Here is a 17,717-nt window from a genome sequence, read left to right on the forward strand (position 1 = left end):
GGTTCTGCCAGTTCATGACGTCGCACGGGAGCCAGGTGGAGGCTAACCCGTTTCGGCTGATCCCACCAACTGGCAGGCCCGCTCGGCGATGATTGAATTTTGGTCCCGATCACTTAACTTACCACCTGACAGTGACCGAGTGGATGCTTGACTCACGCAATATCAACCGCCCCTGTTCATTTCCACGCCGTCCGAACCCGGCAATCTCACTTCACTCCCCGACAGTTGTTGTCGAATTGAGAGCTTCGTGCTTTACCAAGCGAACGAACCCCTCAGTCCTCTCATACCCCGCCCTCACTTCTACTACCACCACTACGACCTCCCACCATGGCCTCTTACTTGAGCGCAAGTGAGGCATTCGCCCAACAGAAGCTCGCTCAGGATGCACAGCAGCCGGTCTCGCAGTCCGCCTGGGCCGACAAATACCGTGGTGTCAGTCGACGCTATTCTAAGATACGGGGACTCTCTCAGAAAACTGACTTGCGAATCTAGGCCACCATCGAGGACCTCGACCCTCCCCCGGCGCTGTCTGTCTCCCCCGACGACCCCATTTCCTCTGCTCTACTCGCTGCGTACGAGCGCGACTACACACACCTCACCGTCATCTCCTCGACGAAACGCTCTCTCCTCGGATACCTGAGCATCCCCCGCCTCAAGGAATTGCTGAAGGAGGGCGCCGTGAAGGAAACCGACTCAGTTTCCGCTGCCATGCAGCGGTTCAACCGCAAGCGAGGCACATACGAAGTGATCACGATGGAGACCCCGCTGGAGGAGCTGGAACAATTCTTCGAGAGCGAGACCGATGCCTGTGGCGCAACCCGGGCTAAGCAGACCTTCGCGGTTGTCACAGATGCGTCGCGCAAGTTCGTGCTCGGCGTGGCGACCAAGGCTGATTTGGAGGAGTTTGTCAAGAGGCGCCCGACTTGATTTAATCATATCATTCTTCCTTAATCTGGCCCGATGTCTGATCTCCTGGATGGCCTTTCTCCAAGCCTAGCAAACGCATCCCAGGGCGCGGTTTCCCTATACCCTGGTTGTGATAAAGCCCTTTGCCCACACCTCCCAAACCCTCGACAGCATGACTAGGAGTATCGGCAGTCTGCTAGCGTAGTGCGTGTTGCGATTGGACAACAACGGTCTACGCCTGACTGTAAGCACCGATGCTCGGTCCCATTAGGACTTGCAAAATTGATATTCTGGAGCAATCACCCATAGACACATGATAGATACATAGCATACACGCAACTGCCCCTGGAACGCCGTAGATCAAACACCTGGTATTGAATGATATTGAAAACAAAGACCAAATCATACTCGAAAATCCGCACTACTGCGCCTTCTTCTCTGTCTGCTTGGCATCGGCCTCTCTCTCCGCCTGATCGTCTTTCCACGCGACGTAGACGTAGGAGAAGAGGACGATGTTGGCCATGATGGCTGCAACGATGCCGCCGACAGTGGCACTTCCTGAATGTCCTGGTTAACACCATGCCTTTTTTTTTTGCTCTTCCAGAAAGAATACTCCTAGGACAACGTACCACCGATGAAATCAACCGTGATAAAGTAAATGCCAATAGGTGCAATCACCATGGCGGCGGAGAAGCCCAGCAGTTTCATGATAACATTTCTGGTACAACTGTCAGTGACGGCCGTGTCTCCACACCTTCCAATACAGCACGAGCTGCTCTGCTTCAATTTGATGAAATTCAGGTAGCCGAACTAATTATCCCCGATATATAGGGCATGGGGCCAACCACGAACAGCGGGCCATGTGGCGTAGAGTCCCTCCCAAATCTGGGGACGAATTGGATGCACTTACGTGGGAACTGCAGGGGTTACATCCGAGTCAGAGGACTTCTCGGATTTTGACGGAGTGACCACATCCTTAGCAGAGGATTTATCGACTGCGCGACGAGCGGACATTGTGGACTGGCTTGTGGAGGTGGTGACAATGATTGTGATGGCGATGGTGGTGGTGTTTAATGATTGCCGGTTCACGTGTCAGGCAGGGTAGGTCTGGAAATGGGTGAATGGGTGAATGGGTTGCTCAGGAATAAAGATTAGAGCGTAACACTGTTATTACTGAGTAGTATTGGCTTTCTCGATCAGACACCTATCTTGCTGAGCTGATTAGAGGGAGGAGCAGGAACAATAAACAATCCGGCTTAACAACACTTGATTATTGCAGTGGCCATAAATGCGGGTGAACTCATCCCGGAATCCAGTAGATTCGGGCTGCTGATTGGTCCCCGATCGGATAGATCTTGGAGAACACTTTTTGTTTGGACAGAAAGGCAACAATGTTGACAATATCAGGCAACGAACACGAAGGAGAATAAAATGGGTGTTGTACCTAAATCAAGCTCCTAGTAAGTATATATAGACGATCAGCGGCTGTCTCACCACCAGCGACACAGAACTGCCTTTCCTGGGCTTAATTGAAGCGCCACTTCACGTGATCGATCGCGTCTGGGCGCGTTTTGCGGAGAAAAACCCAGCGAAACTTAACTTTACTTACGGTGCTTACCGTGTTGGAGGAGGCAATCAATTCGCCTGTTCCGCCTTGCTAATCTTTCCCTCCTGCGCTCTCTTCCTCTCACCTCACACTCCAGAGACACTCTCCCCTTTCTCTACTTCTCCATTTCCCCTGGCGCATGACGACATTTCTGCGTTCACCCTCTCAAACCCCCAATCCTCTCTTTGAAGAGTCATTCCGTCATGGAAGACTCAGTGCCTGACTCTCCTGTGAATGACAAAAAAGTCGTTCCCGGTACTCCAACCAAAGACGATACCCAATATGAGACGGTCGCCACCGTTCCTGCTACTCACCACCAACCGGTGGCCGCTCAATCGCTGACCCCGGCCTCTCAGCGCTTCACTCAACCGACCCAGCTGGTCGACAATCCGTATACTGCGAAGGGCGCCTCCGTGGTACAAGTCGCCGCCTCTTCCCCGCTAGGTCCTACCTCTTCCCCCTCCCGTCCGACCCCGAACGCTGGTCGTCTCTCCAACCTGATGGCCCCCAGCGGCACCATGTTCCGGCCGCCGGTCTCTGCAGGCCCGGCGAAGCGTGCCCCGGTGATCGATCTCGAAGATGACGGCCCCACGTATCGAGGCGGGTCCTCCGACGAGGATGTTCAGAACCTACAAAACCCCGACATCAAACCCGCCATGTTCACCAAGTCCTCGCGCAGTCCGGACAAGGTTGCGGACTCGCCGATCGACCGCTTCAAGGAGATCACCACCAGCGCTATCTACAACCCTGCGAAACGCCCCGCCGCGCAGATGGACCCCACGCCGAAAGGGATGGCCGTCAAGAAAGTTCGGCAGGATGGCCCTTCACGCGCCCAGCCCGTCGACGGGCAGTATTCGCTCGATAGTATCGAGGACTATAATATCAAGATCAAGGTGCAACGAATGCTCAAGGTCATGCCGCTGAAGTCTGTGCAGGCCTGCGTGCAAGCGCTCGTAGCAAAGCGCGGAAACTACGAGGACGCCCTGGATCTCCTGGCCAGTGCGGAAGGGAAGGAGGTCTCTGCCGAGGATGAATTGTCCATGTCGCGCCAGGCGAATGCGGCCCCGGCGGCGAAGCAGCAGATCAAAGCGAGAGGGACCATCCAGGACAAGTGGTCCGCGGCGAACTTGCAGAGGACTCTCGCCGCGCAAAAGCCCCCGGCGGCGCAGGCGGAGGACGACGAGGCGAAACCGCGCAGACGGTTAATGAGAGGGCCCAAAAGCCGGGTTTCTTCCCCGAGCCCCGTGCGCTCGGAGTCTCGTCCTCAGCCTCGCCCGGAACCTGATGCGGAAACCCCTCCCAAGAAACCGGGTCGCTTGGTGCAGGGGCGGAGACCGGAATCTCCCCGGCGCTCGGAGTCTCCAGAAGCCATCATCATCGACGATGACTCCGACTCTGACGTCGAGGAAGTGGTAGGCGATGTGCAGTTCGATCTCAAATTACTAAAATTCTTCAACACATGCAGCGTCTTGGACCTGGCGGATATTGCTGCTATTACCGAGGAAGTGGCACAGCATGTAATCTCGCATCGACCATTTAGGTCTCTGGACGAGGTCCGCGCCGTTCCTGCCCCGGTGAAGGAAGATGCAAAGCCGAAGGGGGCCCGAGGTCGCAAAACGCCCAAGCCAATTGGCGACAAGATTGTGGATAAGTGTGTTGATATGTGGGTGGGCTACGACGCCGTCGATTCTCTTGTCGCGCGCTGCGAAGCGCTTGGTAAACCGATTGCAGCTGAAATGAAGAAGTGGGGAGTGGATATCTTCGGGAAGAAAGACGGAGAGTTGGAGCTGGTATCCATCGATCCTAGAGATTCTCAGTCGCATGACTCCGGCATAGGAACCCCAGCAAGCCAACCTTCGGATGAGGATAGTGACGGGCCCGCGCCTGGTGGTGTGGCGCCCGCACGCAAAGGACGATTCATCTCCCAGCCTTCAATCATGCGAGATGACTTGAAGATGAAGAACTATCAAATCGTGGGTATCAACTGGCTCTCATTACTGTTCGAACACGAATTGAGTTGCATCTTGGCCGATGATATGGGTCTGGGAAAGACCTGCCAAGTCATTGCCTTCTTGGCCCATCTTTATGAGAAGGGATTCAAGGGGCCACATCTCATTGTCGTACCTGCATCGACAATCGAGAACTGGCTGCGTGAATTTCAAAAGTTCTGCCCTACCCTCTCTGTCATGCCTTATTATGCCGGCCAGGCTGAGCGTGCGGAGATCCGGGAGACGATTGAGGATAACAGAGACAGCATCAACGTTGTCATCACCACTTATACCATTGCGAAGGGCAAGGTTGATGCACACTTTCTTCGCAATATGGACTTTTGCGTTTGTGTCTATGACGAGGGACACATGTTGAAGAGCAGTACCTCGGTGCTATACGAGAAGCTGATTCGCATCCCGGCACGTTTCAGACTTCTGTTGACGGGTACGCCATTACAGAACAACCTACAAGAGCTGGCTTCCTTATTGGGATTTATTCTTCCCAAAGTGTTCCGCGAGCGCAAGGATGAGCTCCACCACATCTTCGCGAACAAAGCGAAGACCGTCGACGAGTCACACTCCGCATTGCTTTCTGCGCAGCGCATTGAACGCGCGAAATCGATGCTGAAGCCTTTTGTGCTACGACGCAAGAAGCACCAGGTCATCGATCTGCCTGCAAAGATCTCCCATGTCGAGTACTGCGAACTTAACGACGCGCAGCGACAAATCTACGAGCATGAACAGGAAGAAGTCCGGAAGCTACTGGCCGATCGCGCCGCGGGCAAGAAAACTGGCAACAAATCCGCTAACATCCTCATGAAACTTCGCCAAGCAGCCATTCACCCATTGCTGTACAGACGCCACTACACTGATTCCATCCTCAGCCGCATGGCCAAGGCCTGCCTGAGAGAGGAACAGTTCTCCCTATCCAACCCAGACATCATCTTCGAGGAACTTCAGCCCTACAACGACTACGAATGCCACTCGATGTGCGTCAAATACCCGGCACTAAGCCGATTCGCCCTCAAGAACAACGAATGGATGGACTCGGGCAAGGTGGCCAAGCTCTGCGAGCTCCTCCGACGCTTCCAGGAAAAGGGCGATCGGACCCTCGTCTTCTCGCAGTTCACCATGGTGATGGACATCCTGGAGAACGTGCTGGAGCACGAACACCTCGGCTTCGTGCGCCTGGACGGCCGCACCAACGTCGAAGACCGGCAGTCGATTCTTGATGCCTTCCACGAGCGCACCGACATCCCCGTCTTCCTCCTATCGACCAAGGCCGGCGGCGCGGGTATCAACCTGGCGTGCGCCAATAAGGTCATCATCTTCGACTCCAGCTTCAACCCCCAGGAAGACGTCCAGGCCGAGAATCGCGCCCACCGGGTCGGCCAGACCCGCGAGGTGGAGGTCATCCGGCTTGTCACCAAGGACACCATCGAGGAGCAGATCTACGCGCTCGGCCAGACGAAGCTGGCCCTCGACCAGGCCGTGGCCGGGGAGGACGCCGCCGAGTCCAAGAAGGCGGAAGACGCGGGCATGAAGGCGGTCGAGAATATGGTTCTTGCGGATATGGAGCACAAGTCATGATTGTTGCGTTTGCATATGAGAGCTTGGGTTTGGTTTGATGATAGACATTCCGGTTGTACTTTGTTGTTTATTACACTATTACTTCACTTTTTTTTCTCTTGCCGTTTGTGATGATACGCTTGTTCAATACGGAGAACTCGATTTGGCGAGTTCTGTTTACGTTTACGTTCTTGTTTAGAAAGAGGAACCCTTTCCTGGGGCCTTGCAGATGACGGAATCTTACACACATCTAATCAGCGAACCTTTATGCTTTGGTCGTTCTTAAACCATTTGTGGTTATCTGTTTCGATGATTTCCCATTTCTCTTGACTGGTGTCTGGTGCATTTTCATCATATTCAGATTAAGGATACACTGTCGGCGCAATTACACTTCCCCTCAACTCGCCCCACGCAATCTCCTCGTTTCTGAGCTTTCATCTACTGCGTGTACCGCGGTCCTGCTGCTGCTTCCCCTTCGTACCTTTCTTTTATCCCCGTCCTCTCCCTTTTGAATGGGAACATACACATACATCTCAAGAAGCAAACGAGGCGGAATAGAGCTAGAAAGAAACTGAATGACGATTGAAACAGGCGTGTCCACCGAGGCGATGATCATGCATGCGATGACCGCAATGCTTCTTCGCCTGAGGATGTTCAGGGCTGATGACAATGACAATTGCTTGTAGCTGTGTCTTTGCATTCCACAATGTCCGGTTGACTAGATTCATTAATTGAGAGTTGGATATAAGAAAGCGAGGTCAGGACGGTAATGGTTCGAATGATTGTGATCTATTCTCGTTCTCCTCCTAGCCCGTTTGTTCTTCTTGGTCGGTTTGCCGGATTCTAGGGTTCTATGTTCTATGTTCAAAAGGCCATTGCCTCTGGCTACAGTCATTCGACTGAGTGAGTGGTCTATTGTGCTGCCTGGGGTCGAGTGTCTATCCAGTTTTCCTGGTTCTTATAAAGGAGAGTATGTGCCTTTTCAATTGAAGAACATAAGGTGGGAATCTAAAAGTTCTAAGCACAAAGCAACAAAAGCCAAACCAACCGAGAGCAATCTTCAACACCGGATAATGCAATCGCAGAGAACGAGTTCATACAGAAAGGGAAACAAAGGCGTAATTACATGAGGGGTTAATAAGCAGAGAAGGGGTGAATCATGCGATAGTATACTGTGCAGGCGGGAGTTATGCGGCAAGTTCCTGATTCATGGCAGCGACGGCTTCAGTAGCAGCAGCAGCAGGATCGACGTCCGTGACAGTTTTGGTAGGGGGAGGGATGGAGTTGGTGCGAATCGGGCCGCCGGCGTGGGAGAGGACGGGAGAAGCGGGTTTCGAGCGCGAGGCGCCGCCGCCGCCGGCCGCGCGAGCGGTTTCATTCTTCTCGAGAGCGTTCTGCACGGCTTTGCTGACGGCATCGTTGGTGTCGTTGTTCTTGTTCGTGGTCTTGTCCGCGAGTCCCAGGATCTCGTCGACGCGGGTCGCCGCGGGGATCAGGTCCTCGAAGCCCAAGGCATGGCAGGTATCGACGTAGGTGCGGGCGGTTTTGAAGCGGTGGGCCTCGGGGGACTTGCCCGGCACGAAGATGTTCAGCAGGTACTTGGTGTTGCCGAAGCGGTTCTCGGACTCGAGACAAAACTGCATGTAGTCGTGGACCATCTCCTTCCAGGGTAGGAGGCCGCCCTCGGCCTCCGTGCGGAACGCGGACATGTTCGCCTCGGCTGCGGTGGCGATCATCGCGCCATCGACCCCGTATTCCTGCATCAGGGCCAGGCCGTCGTCCTTGTTGGCGACGTCGCCGTTGACGACGCACGCCACCCCGGCCTCGTGGCAGATATCCCGGATCATGCAGAGCTGGTCGCGGATGGCGCGCTCGCGGGGCCGCATGGGCGGCGTGCGGCAGTGGATGGTCAGCCCCGTGATGCCGGTCTTGACGAGTCGCGAGACCAGCGCGCGCGTCGGCTCGGGGTCCTCCCGGTCCAGCAGCCGGATCTTGACCGAGATGCCAATCTGGTACGGGTTGCCGACCTCCCGCACCAGTGTCTCGAGGATCGCGACGAGTTTGTCCGGGGTTCTGAGCAGCGCGGCCCCCATTCCGCCGCTGGTGCTGAAGGGCTTCGGGCATCCTGAGTTCACGTCGATGCCCGCGACGTCGCCGGCCACGAGCTTGGCGGCGGCAACGGCGATTTCGGGCGTGGCGGTGCCGATCTGAAAAATGAGTTTGCCTTTCTCACGGACGGGATCGAGGCGGTAGATGACGGACTCCTGGGTGGCCTTCTCGGTGCGGCCGCCATTGGAGGGGGTGCGGGTGAATTCGATGGTGCCGTTGCGGGGGTTCACGCGGCGGACGGCGCCTGCCAGGGCGCGATCGATGGTCTCGGGGCCCCAAACAAGGTCGGCGCCATACTTGAGGGCGAGAAGACGGCAGGGAAGTTCACCGGAGCGCACCATCGGAGCCAGGACGACTTTGCCGCGGTAGTCGACCCCGTTGGGGGGGATGGGGACACGAGGAATCGAGGTCATTGCGGAGCGGAGGGGTCGTAGGAAGCTTAGCATAGCATTTCTTGGAGGGTTTAAGCTTCTGATGCCTTATTTGAGTGTAGTCAAGTCGTAAAGCTGACTTTAGCTTTGATCTGCGAGAACGACCGAAGATTCTGGATTGTCAAGAAAGTCGAAGTTTATCCGAGTTTCTAGATCGAGACGGAGGCGGAGAACGAAAAAGTGCCAGATCACGTGGTGATATACGATAAGGTTTTTCTCGCCTTACAGCTTACTCATCCAGCAGGAATTCAACTCACTTCGGACTGCCGGTTAGTCCGATCCGTAGGAGTACCTGCCAAGACCTGCTGACATTGCAGGGGATGAGCGATTGAGCGATTGAAGAGGCAATGGCGCACATGTGGATGATATTATGTCAATTGACTAATGTACAGTAACTTGATTCGTGTAAATGGACCCCAAAAGACTTGTTGGTACAGATGCAAGGATATTCATAGACTGAAAATAAGGAGGAAGCCACCCACCCAAGGACAATCCACTCCATAAGTGGAACGGTACTGGTGGAGCGGGTGCAATCCAAGGCCAGCCAGGGTATTCGTCCTCACCGAAGAGAGGAACAAAAGGCAGAGAAGGGAAATGGTGTCATCTGCAGGGTGTTCCCACTAGCCTAGGTAAACCCATGCACAATCTCCAGTGTACAAGTAGGCACAGCCTCAACTGCAGGTGGTCAGAATCACGTACTGGTAGAGAGGACATCTCGAGGTGCATACGTAGATCCGTACTGGTGCCGTGACAGCAGCAGCTGCCGAGATAGAAGGAGGAAAGCGTCCGAGGTTGTTTTGGTTGGCGTCTTTTTTTTCTGCTCCCGTCCGATTTTCTTTCCCGATCCCTTCATCCTCCTTGGACTCACCTCTAGTTATAACAATTGACATCCCCTGGGTAGAACCATTTACTGAGTGTATACCACACAAATCGACCCAATCAATCAAATCCCCTCGACCTCTTAAACTTTACATTGAGGCTGTCGTATTTCAATGTTCCTGGGGGTTAGTCGTGGACCAGTGTCAGCACTCCGGTTGCCCACCGCCTGGAGTCCGATAGTCGCCCGCCGCACTGTTTCTGAGTCTTGCTGTTCGTCCGTTTGTCGCACATCCGCAACGCTGGCTCCCCCCACCAAACAAGCCCCGTCCCCCCCTCCTCCTCCTTCTCCCGCCGCTACCTCCTCCTCCTCTTCTTCTCTCTCTCCTTCTTCTTCCTTCCCTCTTCGTTCATCGGTTTTGTCCGCTTCAAACCGTACTGCTCTTTTAGCTAGACACCTTTCTTCCGTGTCCGCTACTACACAATCGCCCACCATGTCTTACACCGTCCGCAAGATCGGTCAGGCCAACACCCTGGAGCACCGTGTCTACATCGAGAAGGATGGCAAGCCCGTCTCTCCCTTCCACGACATCCCCCTCTACGCCGATGAGGCCAACAACATCTTCAACATGGTTGTTGAGATCCCCCGCTGGACCAACGCCAAGCAGGAGGTACCCAGGCCCAAACATTTACCCCGCCACGTCCACCCTCGACCAACACAACTGACCCCCTGTTGCCATCCAGATCTCCAAGGAGGAGTTCCTCAACCCCATCAAGCAGGATGTGAAGAAGGGCAAGCTCCGCTACGTCCGTAACTGCTTCCCCCACAAGGGTTACCTCTGGAACTACGGTGCCTTCCCCCAGGTATGTTTTTTTTCCCCCCCGCTGTTGCCCCTCCTTGGCCTGCCACCATCTCACAGCTTGTATAGACCTGGGAAGACCCCAACAACGTCCACCCCGAGACCAAGGCCAAGGGTGACAACGACCCGCTCGACGTTTGCGAGATTGGTGAGCTTGTCGGCTACCCCGGTCAGGTCAAGCAGGTCAAGGTCCTCGGTGTCATGGCCCTGCTTGACGAGGAGGAGACCGACTGGAAGGTCATTGTCATCGACATCAAGGATCCCCTCGCTGCTAAGCTGAACGACGTTGAGGACGTTGAGCGTCACCTCCCCGGTCTTCTCCGTGCCACCAACGAGTGGTTCCGTATCTACAAGATCCCCGACGGAAAGCCCGAGAACCAGTTCGCTTTCTCCGGCGAGTGCAAGAACCAGAAGTACGTTCCCGATCGATGGTTGATGCATGTAATAGTTGTGCTAATTTATTGCAGGTACGCTCTGGAGGTCATCCGCGAGTGCCGTGATGCTTGGGAGAAGCTGATCTCTGGCCAGGCCCCCAAGGGTGATGTCAGCATGTACGTTATTCCTGATCCCATCCACAAAGAAGTTTTGACTGACCCGCTTCTAGTGCTACCAGCACCTACGAGGGTGTTGAGCGCGCCGACGCTTCCAAGCTCGCCAGCATCCCCAAGGGCGAGAACCTTCCTCCTGCCCCCATTGACGGCAGCGTTGACAAGTGGTTCTTCATCTCCGGTGCCGCTGTCTAAGCTGTCTAAATTTGTACAAACCCTAAAATCGAAACTTATTCCCCCACCTACGGGTGATTTATACATTCAAACTTCTCTTCTTACGAACGTTATTTATCGTAGCGATTGCCATTATGTCAGTGGGAGAATGTAATGATGGGTAGTCTATAAAAATATAAAAACAAATAAAACAATAATAATCAGTAGCTGGTATATACACATGTTCGTGAATAACATGATAGATAATACAGGTCACGAAACAAAGTCCTGATGACTTCCACCTATGCCGCGATAGCATTGCGCACGTCCAAAAATACAAGGACAGAAGCACCAAGATTGCCCGTCATCCTCCAGGGCCGTAGGATATCTGGCGCAATACACATCCCCTTCATTGTCCCCTGCTGGCTTCTTCCTTCATTCTCCGCTCCAATCAAATCTTCAATCCAGAATTGAAATAAACAGCCGGAAATAAAATCAACCCTTCAACGTCTCCTCGCGCTCAATCACGCGCCCTACGCGGGCAATCTCCTCGATGACATCCCCGATCCGCATCTCCCGCTCCCCGACGGGGATGCTCACCTCCTTCCCGTTCTTGAAGCCGACCACCAGCTCGGCCGGCTTCGTTGAGTGCCGCGGCAGCTGCGTCACCTTGATGTCGATGTGCGTGCCGCTCGAGGCCGGGACGGTCGAGGGGTTGCGGAGGAGCGAGAGCAGCAGGCGGCAGGGACGGGCGCTGCGGGCCCAGGGGTTGAAGGTTGTACGGAAGGTGGAGATGGTGGCGATTGGGATGGACATTTTGAGATCTTGCTGTGTGTATTGAGAAGAGGGTGAGATGGGCTGCGTCGTATATCGAGTTAGAATACTTGGGTTGTTCTGGGGGGAAGAGTGCGATGGACTTACAGTGACTTTTTTTCAAACTCTCTCGGAGTTGCGATTGCGATTGATGACGGAGATTATGATCTGAGGAGGGAAGAGGGAGCGAAGGAAGGATTGCCCGCACAGCAGCTATCGAAGAAGAATTTCAAACCACTCAAGTTCAACCGCTTTTTTTTTTTGCTGTATCTACAAAACACCAAGGCCTGGATAATTCCGGCGGAGGATCGGGAGGTGTGTCGGTCACTGTGTGTGTGTTTGTCGTAGATGCAAACAGTGCTAATTCTCTGGATGCCTCAGGAATGAATGGAATCTCTCCGTACCGGGGGAGCGTTTAGATACGGGAAGCCGATGACGCTGTTGCCGTTGAGGAACGGACACATCGACAATCCCCCCCCCCTCTTTATACTTTCTTCGTTCACTTTTTACATACAAGACATTTTTGCTCTATTGTGCGTGGCGCATTTCTGCGAACTCCGTGTTATGCGCTACGAGTGATCGTCTTATCATCGACTAATAACAATGTCTTCGTTGACGGAACTCCAGTCCCGACTAAAGGAGCTCTCGACCGCTCTGGCTGATATCCATCCGCTGGTCTCTCGACTGCAGAACTTTACGACCGCCATAGGACAGGGTGATGACGCGCGCCTGGAGCTTGGGACGGAGATCCATGCGTTTCTGAAAGGGGCGGAGGATCAGTTGGAGTTGTTGCGGGTGGAGGTGGAGGGTCTCGAGGCAGGTCCCGAGAGTCGACGGAAGGCGTTGGACAACGAGAAGGAATCAGAGAGGGAGCGTGTGGTCGCGCTGGCGGGGCGGTTAGCAGAGGAACTGAAGAGGTATGAGCTTTTCATGGAGTCTAGATCTATCGAGGCCAGATTTCGGGACAGAATGGGTGCTAACAACGAACGCAGGACAAGAAGAGATTTCCGGAACGCGCAGCTACAAGCGAAACGCAATGCCGAGACCGCACGCCGCAAAGAGAGGGAGTTGCTGTTTGCCCGGTCCCAGAGCGCCGACAGGAAAAATCAGCCCGCCGAGAAGCTGACGCAGGATGAGATCGTGAAGAACGCTTCGAATGATGTTACGGCGGCGCTGCGGCGGACGCATCAGTTGATGCAGTCCGAGTTGTCGCGGAGCCAATTCGCGCAGGAGACACTAGGTTCGTTGCTGTTGCTGCGTCCTGCAGAATTATCTAGAGCGAACGCCTCGGAGCTAACCGTTTGTCGCGAATCTACAGAGCAATCCACCGCTGTCCTCTCGTCGCTGTCGGAATCTTACACGGACCTGGACTCGCTCCTCGCCTCGTCGCGAAACCTCGTCGGTTCTCTCCTTCGATCGCAGAAATCCGATACTTGGTACCTGGAGACGGCGTTTTACATTCTTCTCGGAACTATCGCTTGGCTCGTCTTCCGACGCATACTTTACGGTCCTCTGTGGTGGCTTGTGTGGCTGCCGGTGCGACTACTGGCACGATCTACCTTTGCAATTCTAGGCGTGGTGGGCATAACTAGTCGGGCAGTCCAGGCCTCTGACTCTGTTACTCCTGTCGCTCAGTTGGTGCAAGAGGCCCCGGTTGTGGCTCCGAAGGTGGAACCGACCGTGCAGAGTGCGGAGCAAGAGGCAGTATGGGACCAGGTCCCTGTCACGGATGAAACGGAGGAGGACCGCTTGATTGACCAAATCGGTGAATTGGTAGAGGAGGTTGAACAGCAGGAGGAGACCAACATAGACGACATCTCGCCGGAGGAAAGGCAGAGGCAAGCGGAGCTGCCAAGGAATCCTAAGAAGAGGATGTTTGAAGCTACCGAGGTTCCCCACCATAGGGATGAACTATAGAAGCATATCTATAGCGAATGCAATGTCTTCATGATGTGTCTGTCTCCAAACTGTATTCTCAATAAGCGTATGGCCGATTAAGTAGACCCTTCAGCAGCCCTAGAAGCACGGGCGATTGTTTATGGATGGACCTTTCCCCGCGTCAAAGCTGTCAACTGAACTGACCGCCTTGGCATGATCTCATGGCCACTAAGTTATCAACTTATCCGTACGGTACCTTTGGCCCATGATTTTCTCCTCCGCACCACCCCACGGTTTCTCTGTCAGATCCCAAGGTCCTCCAAGATGACTTCCAAGCTCGCCCAGAACCTGAAACAGCCGGCTCTGGACTTTTTGTCCTATGTCAATGCCTCTCCCACCCGTAAGCTCTTCCCCAATCATACTGCCTTATCTGTGCCTGGTGGAGAAGCCGTTCTAACACGACCGAGCCATATAGCCTTCCATGCAGTCCAATCTGCAAAGGACCTCCTCGCGAAGGCTGGCTTCCAAGAGATCAAGGTACAGACGATTGTCTCACAGAATTTGAGAGCAGCTACTAATACCACTGCAGGAGAAGGACCCTTGGGCATCCACCTGCCGTCCCGGCGGAAAATACTATGTCACTCGTAACCAGTCTACCATTGTGGCCTTTGCTATCGGCAAGAAGTGGCAGGTATGTGCCTAGTCAACGATCTTACCTCATTGGGCAAACTGACGCTGACACTCAACAGCCTGGCAACCCCATTTCCATGATTGGGGCTCACACCGACTCCCCCGTGCTGCGGGTCAAGCCTGTCAGCAACAAGCGCGGGGAAGGCTATGTCCAAGTGGGTGTCGAGACCTACGGAGGGGGCATCTGGCATACGTGTGCGCTTACCCTGTTCTGATCATGTAATCGGTGCTAATTGCTCACAGGGTTCGACCGTGATCTGGGAGTTGCGGGTCGGGCTATGGTGCGCAACGGCGACGGCTCGATTGTGCAGAAGCTGATCAAGATTGACCGGCCTAGTATGAACTATCTCTGAGATTTTCAGGGTGTGTAACTAACGGGCTTGATAGTTCTGCGTATCCCTACCCTGGCTATCCACCTTGACCGCCAGGAAACTTTCTCCTTTAACAAGGAGACCCAGCTTTTCCCCATCGCCGGCCTCGTGGAGGCCGAGCTCAACCGCACCGGTGCCAGTGAGACCACCAAGGCTGAGAACACTGCAGAGGATGAAGGAGAATTCTCCCCTCTGAAGGCGATCACTGAGCGCCACCACCCTTACCTGGTCGAGCTCATCGCCGCCGAAGCCGGCGCCAAGCCTGCCGATATCCTCGACTTTGAGATGATTCTGTTCGATACGCAAAAGTCCAACCTGGGTGGCTTGTTGGACGAGTTCATCTTTTCTCCCCGTTTGGACAACCTGAACAGCTCTTTCTGTGCCACCGTCGGCCTGATTGACTCTGTGACCGATGCTTCGGCCTTGGACAATGAGTCGTCCATCCGTCTCATTGCTTTGTTTGACCACGAAGAGATCGGCAGCCGTACCGCTCAGGGCGCCGACTCCAACATGCTTCCTGCCGTTATCCGTCGTCTCTCAGTGCTGCCGTCGACGGCCGGCGGTGATGCCGACGTTTCCACTGCCTATGAGCAGACTCTGTCTACCTCATTCCTTCTTTCCGCCGACATGGCGCACGGTGTTCACCCGAACTACTCCCCCAAGTACGAGAACGACCACCGGCCGCAGATCAATAAGGGACCTGTAATCAAGATCAACGCCAATGCGCGCTACGCGACCAACTCTCCTGGAATTGTTCTTCTGCAGGAGGTTGCTCGCAAGGCCGCCGAGGACGGTGGTGAGGGTGTGCCCCTGCAGCTGTTCGTTGTTCGCAACGACTCCAGCTGCGGCAGTACCATTGGTCCCATGATGTCAGCCAAGCTGGGAGCTCGTACTCTGGATCTGGGCAACCCTCAGCTCAGCATGCACAGTATCCGCGAGACTGGAGGTACCTATGATGTCGGCCATTCCATCCGGCTGTTTACGAGCTTCTTCAAGCACTACGCCGACCTCTCCAAGACGATTCTTGTGGATTAGAATAGACAACCGTCCATAGTCTAGCCTGTTCATAAGAAATACCTCACTATCATTCAGCTAGTGTTGCAGTGTAGCTCGCGCTAAATGTTCGTACTGTAGTTGTAGTTAGTAGCCTCAGCTCCGTCGGACCGAGGAAAAGCCGCCATCGCCTGGCGCAGGTGCCTTGTCCTTCTCCGCCTCCGCTTTCCGCCCTCCACTCCATCCTTCCTCCACCACTCCACTTCTCCTGATCAACTCACTGATTGACTGACTGATTGACCGTCAGCGCCAACCTCACTTCCCCTCCCTTCCATCTTTCCACCCTTCCCAAACAACTCCCCACTTTCTGAACTCTCTGATCGCATCATCCATGTCCTCATGACCCTCTATGACCACTCCAGATGTGTATCGAGATGCGGAATACCTCGCTGACGTGTCCGGCTTATCGCCCGGCCTCGTCGCCGAACCTAGCGGCAGCACCAGCGGCAGCAACGGCAGTTATGATGAGCGCATGAAAAAGATCCAATCCACCGCCAAGGTCGCCTTCATCGATCGGCTCCTCCGCGATCTCGATATCCTCATCTACTGCGAGCTCTCCGCGCTGTATTATATGGAGTGAGCATATAGCCCCATATCTCTTTTTCCGCCGGTCGTCATTTTGTAGATCCAACCAACATATTATCACATCCGACCACAACACCCCCGCCCCAGTATCCATTTATTAACAAATCATAAACTTTCTGTATGGCAGTTGCTCCATCATCCTCTTCGCCCTCCGCGCCATCGTGCAGCTCATCTTCTTCACCCCGAAAGCCCCGCCCTTCGACCCGACCCGGAACCAGCCCTTCGTCGGCGCCATCTTCCTGAGTAATCTGTTCTGCATGCTCTGCCATACCCTCTTTGCCGCGCCGGAAGCCGGCGAGGAGACCCGCGGGTACATCCACGGGGGCTTGTTCATCGACTTCATCGGCCAGAAGGCGCCCGTCCCGCTGACCCGGCTGCTGTCCATGGATGTGTTGGTTCTCCTCCTGGATTTGGTGATGTTGGCGCTGGTGGTGGAGAGGGTCAAGACTGTCGAGGCGCAGCAGCAGGGACCAATCGGTACGGCGACCTCAAGAAGTAATATCCTGAGTGCTATCATCAACGGGCTGGGGCAGGATCACGATTCCGAAGAGCGGGGTGTTCTCCGGGGTGCAGCCACAGGTACTACAGATGACCAGACCGAGGTCCTAGTCAGTCGACGGCCTGCGATGGAGGAACGACCCGAGGATCATGACCATGACACCTTGATCGACGAACGGACCGAGTTGCTGGCCGACCCGGCCGAGACGGGCCTGAATCTTGGACGGAGCACGACCGCGGCGAAGGATAGTCACCCCTTGGATCAGTTCGCCTCGGGCCAGGCGATGATCATGAACGTGGGGCTGGTGGATGTGGTCCGCGAGCAATGGCGGTACACTCCGGCGACGGGGCGGAATTCGTTGCGGTTTGCGAATCCGCAGCAGGCGGCGGCGTTCATGGCCGGCTTTCGCGATGCGATGAATGGACGGTCGGTGGAGCGGAATGCGCAGGCTACTGCTGCCACTGCCACTGCCACTGCTAATAATCCGAATCCCGCTCCCGATGCCAATGGCATTGTCAGTGCTTAGAGGAGGGGCTTGCTGCTTTTCATGGTCGCTTTGGCTGGTATAGATGCGGGGGTTCTCCTGTACTGTTTAGAATAGGTCATAATCTACTAACTCCTATTTGTCAAACATGTGAGAACGTTGATTCAGTGTAAGGGGTGGTCCATAAAGAGTAGATAGATTATTGTGTATCATCTGACACAATCAAGCAGGATAAGCTGAATAGAGTGGAGTGAAATGGAGTGGAGTTTCTATCCCCATGCTCTTCATCATCAGTTTATGATCATCAACATCACAGATAAGATACAATCACAAAACATAAAGTAGAAAATAGACAATA

The 17,717-nt window shown here is 54.5% G+C and overlaps 9 protein-coding genes across 9 annotated transcripts; 6 read left to right on the top strand and 3 right to left on the bottom strand.

The window, feature by feature from the left end:
- Positions 1-125: 125 nt before the first annotated feature.
- On the top strand, positions 126-1,265 carry BO82DRAFT_339796 (putative cystathionine beta-synthase (beta-thionase)). The gene is made up of 2 exons (XM_025633490.1): positions 126-432; positions 493-1,265. Exons 1-2 carry the CDS (start codon positions 328-330, stop codon positions 925-927), a joined length of 540 nt encoding a protein of 179 aa, XP_025489948.1. The 5' UTR covers positions 126-327; the 3' UTR covers positions 928-1,265.
- Positions 1,156-2,328, bottom strand: BO82DRAFT_356171 (vacuolar ATPase assembly integral membrane protein VMA21). The gene is made up of 3 exons (XM_025635650.1): positions 1,817-2,328; positions 1,536-1,624; positions 1,156-1,464 (listed from the first exon to the last, which is right to left on the bottom strand). Exons 1-3 carry the CDS (start codon positions 1,918-1,920, stop codon positions 1,328-1,330), a joined length of 330 nt encoding a protein of 109 aa, XP_025489949.1. The 5' UTR covers positions 1,921-2,328; the 3' UTR covers positions 1,156-1,327.
- Positions 2,329-2,452: 124 nt separating this feature from the next.
- BO82DRAFT_127836 (uncharacterized protein) lies at positions 2,453-6,278 on the top strand. The gene has a single exon (XM_025629943.1). It carries the CDS (start codon positions 2,716-2,718, stop codon positions 6,088-6,090), a length of 3,375 nt encoding a protein of 1,124 aa, XP_025489950.1. The 5' UTR covers positions 2,453-2,715; the 3' UTR covers positions 6,091-6,278.
- A 713-nt stretch (positions 6,279-6,991) lies between these two features.
- BO82DRAFT_356174 (tRNA-dihydrouridine(20) synthase (NAD(+))) lies at positions 6,992-8,755 on the bottom strand. The gene has a single exon (XM_025635651.1). It carries the CDS (start codon positions 8,589-8,591, stop codon positions 7,257-7,259), a length of 1,335 nt encoding a protein of 444 aa, XP_025489951.1. The 5' UTR covers positions 8,592-8,755; the 3' UTR covers positions 6,992-7,256.
- Positions 8,756-9,472: 717 nt separating this feature from the next.
- On the top strand, positions 9,473-11,208 carry ipp1 (inorganic diphosphatase IPP1). The gene is made up of 5 exons (XM_025635652.1): positions 9,473-10,096; positions 10,170-10,289; positions 10,355-10,698; positions 10,753-10,836; positions 10,890-11,208. The coding sequence occupies exons 1-5, from the start codon at positions 9,920-9,922 to the stop codon at positions 11,026-11,028; spliced, it is 864 nt and encodes a 287-aa protein (XP_025489952.1). The 5' UTR covers positions 9,473-9,919; the 3' UTR covers positions 11,029-11,208.
- Positions 11,163-12,105, bottom strand: BO82DRAFT_356177 (mitochondrial 54S ribosomal mL53 protein). Its single transcript, XM_025635653.1, has 2 exons — positions 11,908-12,105; positions 11,163-11,844 (listed from the first exon to the last, which is right to left on the bottom strand). Exon 2 carries the CDS (start codon positions 11,800-11,802, stop codon positions 11,482-11,484), a length of 321 nt encoding a protein of 106 aa, XP_025489953.1. The 5' UTR covers positions 11,803-11,844; positions 11,908-12,105; the 3' UTR covers positions 11,163-11,481.
- A 168-nt stretch (positions 12,106-12,273) lies between these two features.
- On the top strand, positions 12,274-13,741 carry BO82DRAFT_314570 (putative protein transport membrane glycoprotein Sec20). Its single transcript, XM_025632513.1, has 3 exons — positions 12,274-12,716; positions 12,792-13,039; positions 13,118-13,741. Exons 1-3 carry the CDS (start codon positions 12,403-12,405, stop codon positions 13,714-13,716), a joined length of 1,161 nt encoding a protein of 386 aa, XP_025489954.1. The 5' UTR covers positions 12,274-12,402; the 3' UTR covers positions 13,717-13,741.
- A 225-nt stretch (positions 13,742-13,966) lies between these two features.
- Positions 13,967-15,830, top strand: BO82DRAFT_314575 (M18 family aminopeptidase). Its single transcript, XM_025632514.1, has 6 exons — positions 13,967-14,077; positions 14,153-14,214; positions 14,267-14,368; positions 14,427-14,562; positions 14,611-14,703; positions 14,755-15,830. Exons 1-6 carry the CDS (start codon positions 14,002-14,004, stop codon positions 15,771-15,773), a joined length of 1,488 nt encoding a protein of 495 aa, XP_025489955.1. The 5' UTR covers positions 13,967-14,001; the 3' UTR covers positions 15,774-15,830.
- A 158-nt stretch (positions 15,831-15,988) lies between these two features.
- Positions 15,989-17,535, top strand: BO82DRAFT_356180 (DSC4 family protein). The gene is made up of 2 exons (XM_025635654.1): positions 15,989-16,367; positions 16,504-17,535. Exons 1-2 carry the CDS (start codon positions 16,141-16,143, stop codon positions 17,399-17,401), a joined length of 1,125 nt encoding a protein of 374 aa, XP_025489956.1. The 5' UTR covers positions 15,989-16,140; the 3' UTR covers positions 17,402-17,535.
- The last annotated feature ends 182 nt before the right edge of the window (positions 17,536-17,717 follow it).

This window comes from Aspergillus uvarum (genome assembly GCF_003184745.1).
Source record: "Aspergillus uvarum CBS 121591 unplaced genomic scaffold BO82scaffold_43, whole genome shotgun sequence".
NCBI lineage: Eukaryota > Fungi > Ascomycota > Eurotiomycetes > Eurotiales > Aspergillaceae > Aspergillus > Aspergillus uvarum.

Coding starts and splice junctions, on each gene's coding strand:
- ipp1 (XM_025635652.1), top strand. CDS start 9,920: ATGTCTTACACCGTCCGCAAGATCGGTCAGGCCAACACCCTGGAGCAC. Junction 10,290..10,354: donor ACTACGGTGCCTTCCCCCAG/GTATGTTTTTTT, acceptor CAGCTTGTATAG/ACCTGGGAAGACCCCAACAA. Junction 10,837..10,889: donor CCCAAGGGTGATGTCAGCAT/GTACGTTATTCC, acceptor ACCCGCTTCTAG/TGCTACCAGCACCTACGAGG.
- BO82DRAFT_356180 (XM_025635654.1), top strand. CDS start 16,141: ATGACCACTCCAGATGTGTATCGAGATGCGGAATACCTCGCTGACGTG. Junction 16,368..16,503: donor TCCGCGCTGTATTATATGGA/GTGAGCATATAG, acceptor TCTGTATGGCAG/TTGCTCCATCATCCTCTTCG.
- BO82DRAFT_314570 (XM_025632513.1), top strand. CDS start 12,403: ATGTCTTCGTTGACGGAACTCCAGTCCCGACTAAAGGAGCTCTCGACC. Junction 12,717..12,791: donor TTAGCAGAGGAACTGAAGAG/GTATGAGCTTTT, acceptor CAACGAACGCAG/GACAAGAAGAGATTTCCGGA. Junction 13,040..13,117: donor ATTCGCGCAGGAGACACTAG/GTTCGTTGCTGT, acceptor GCGAATCTACAG/AGCAATCCACCGCTGTCCTC.
- BO82DRAFT_339796 (XM_025633490.1), top strand. CDS start 328: ATGGCCTCTTACTTGAGCGCAAGTGAGGCATTCGCCCAACAGAAGCTC. Junction 433..492: donor GGGCCGACAAATACCGTGGT/GTCAGTCGACGC, acceptor TTGCGAATCTAG/GCCACCATCGAGGACCTCGA.
- BO82DRAFT_356171 (XM_025635650.1), bottom strand. CDS start 1,920: ATGTCCGCTCGTCGCGCAGTCGATAAATCCTCTGCTAAGGATGTGGTC. Junction 1,625..1,816: donor GTAACCCCTGCAGTTCCCAC/GTAAGTGCATCC, acceptor CAGTTGTACCAG/AAATGTTATCATGAAACTGC. Junction 1,465..1,535: donor CACGGTTGATTTCATCGGTG/GTACGTTGTCCT, acceptor CAGGACATTCAG/GAAGTGCCACTGTCGGCGGC.
- BO82DRAFT_356177 (XM_025635653.1), bottom strand. CDS start 11,802: ATGTCCATCCCAATCGCCACCATCTCCACCTTCCGTACAACCTTCAAC.
- BO82DRAFT_356174 (XM_025635651.1), bottom strand. CDS start 8,591: ATGACCTCGATTCCTCGTGTCCCCATCCCCCCCAACGGGGTCGACTAC.
- BO82DRAFT_314575 (XM_025632514.1), top strand. CDS start 14,002: ATGACTTCCAAGCTCGCCCAGAACCTGAAACAGCCGGCTCTGGACTTT. Junction 14,369..14,426: donor CTATCGGCAAGAAGTGGCAG/GTATGTGCCTAG, acceptor GACACTCAACAG/CCTGGCAACCCCATTTCCAT. Junction 14,563..14,610: donor AGGGGGCATCTGGCATACGT/GTGCGCTTACCC, acceptor AATTGCTCACAG/GGTTCGACCGTGATCTGGGA.
- BO82DRAFT_127836 (XM_025629943.1), top strand. CDS start 2,716: ATGGAAGACTCAGTGCCTGACTCTCCTGTGAATGACAAAAAAGTCGTT.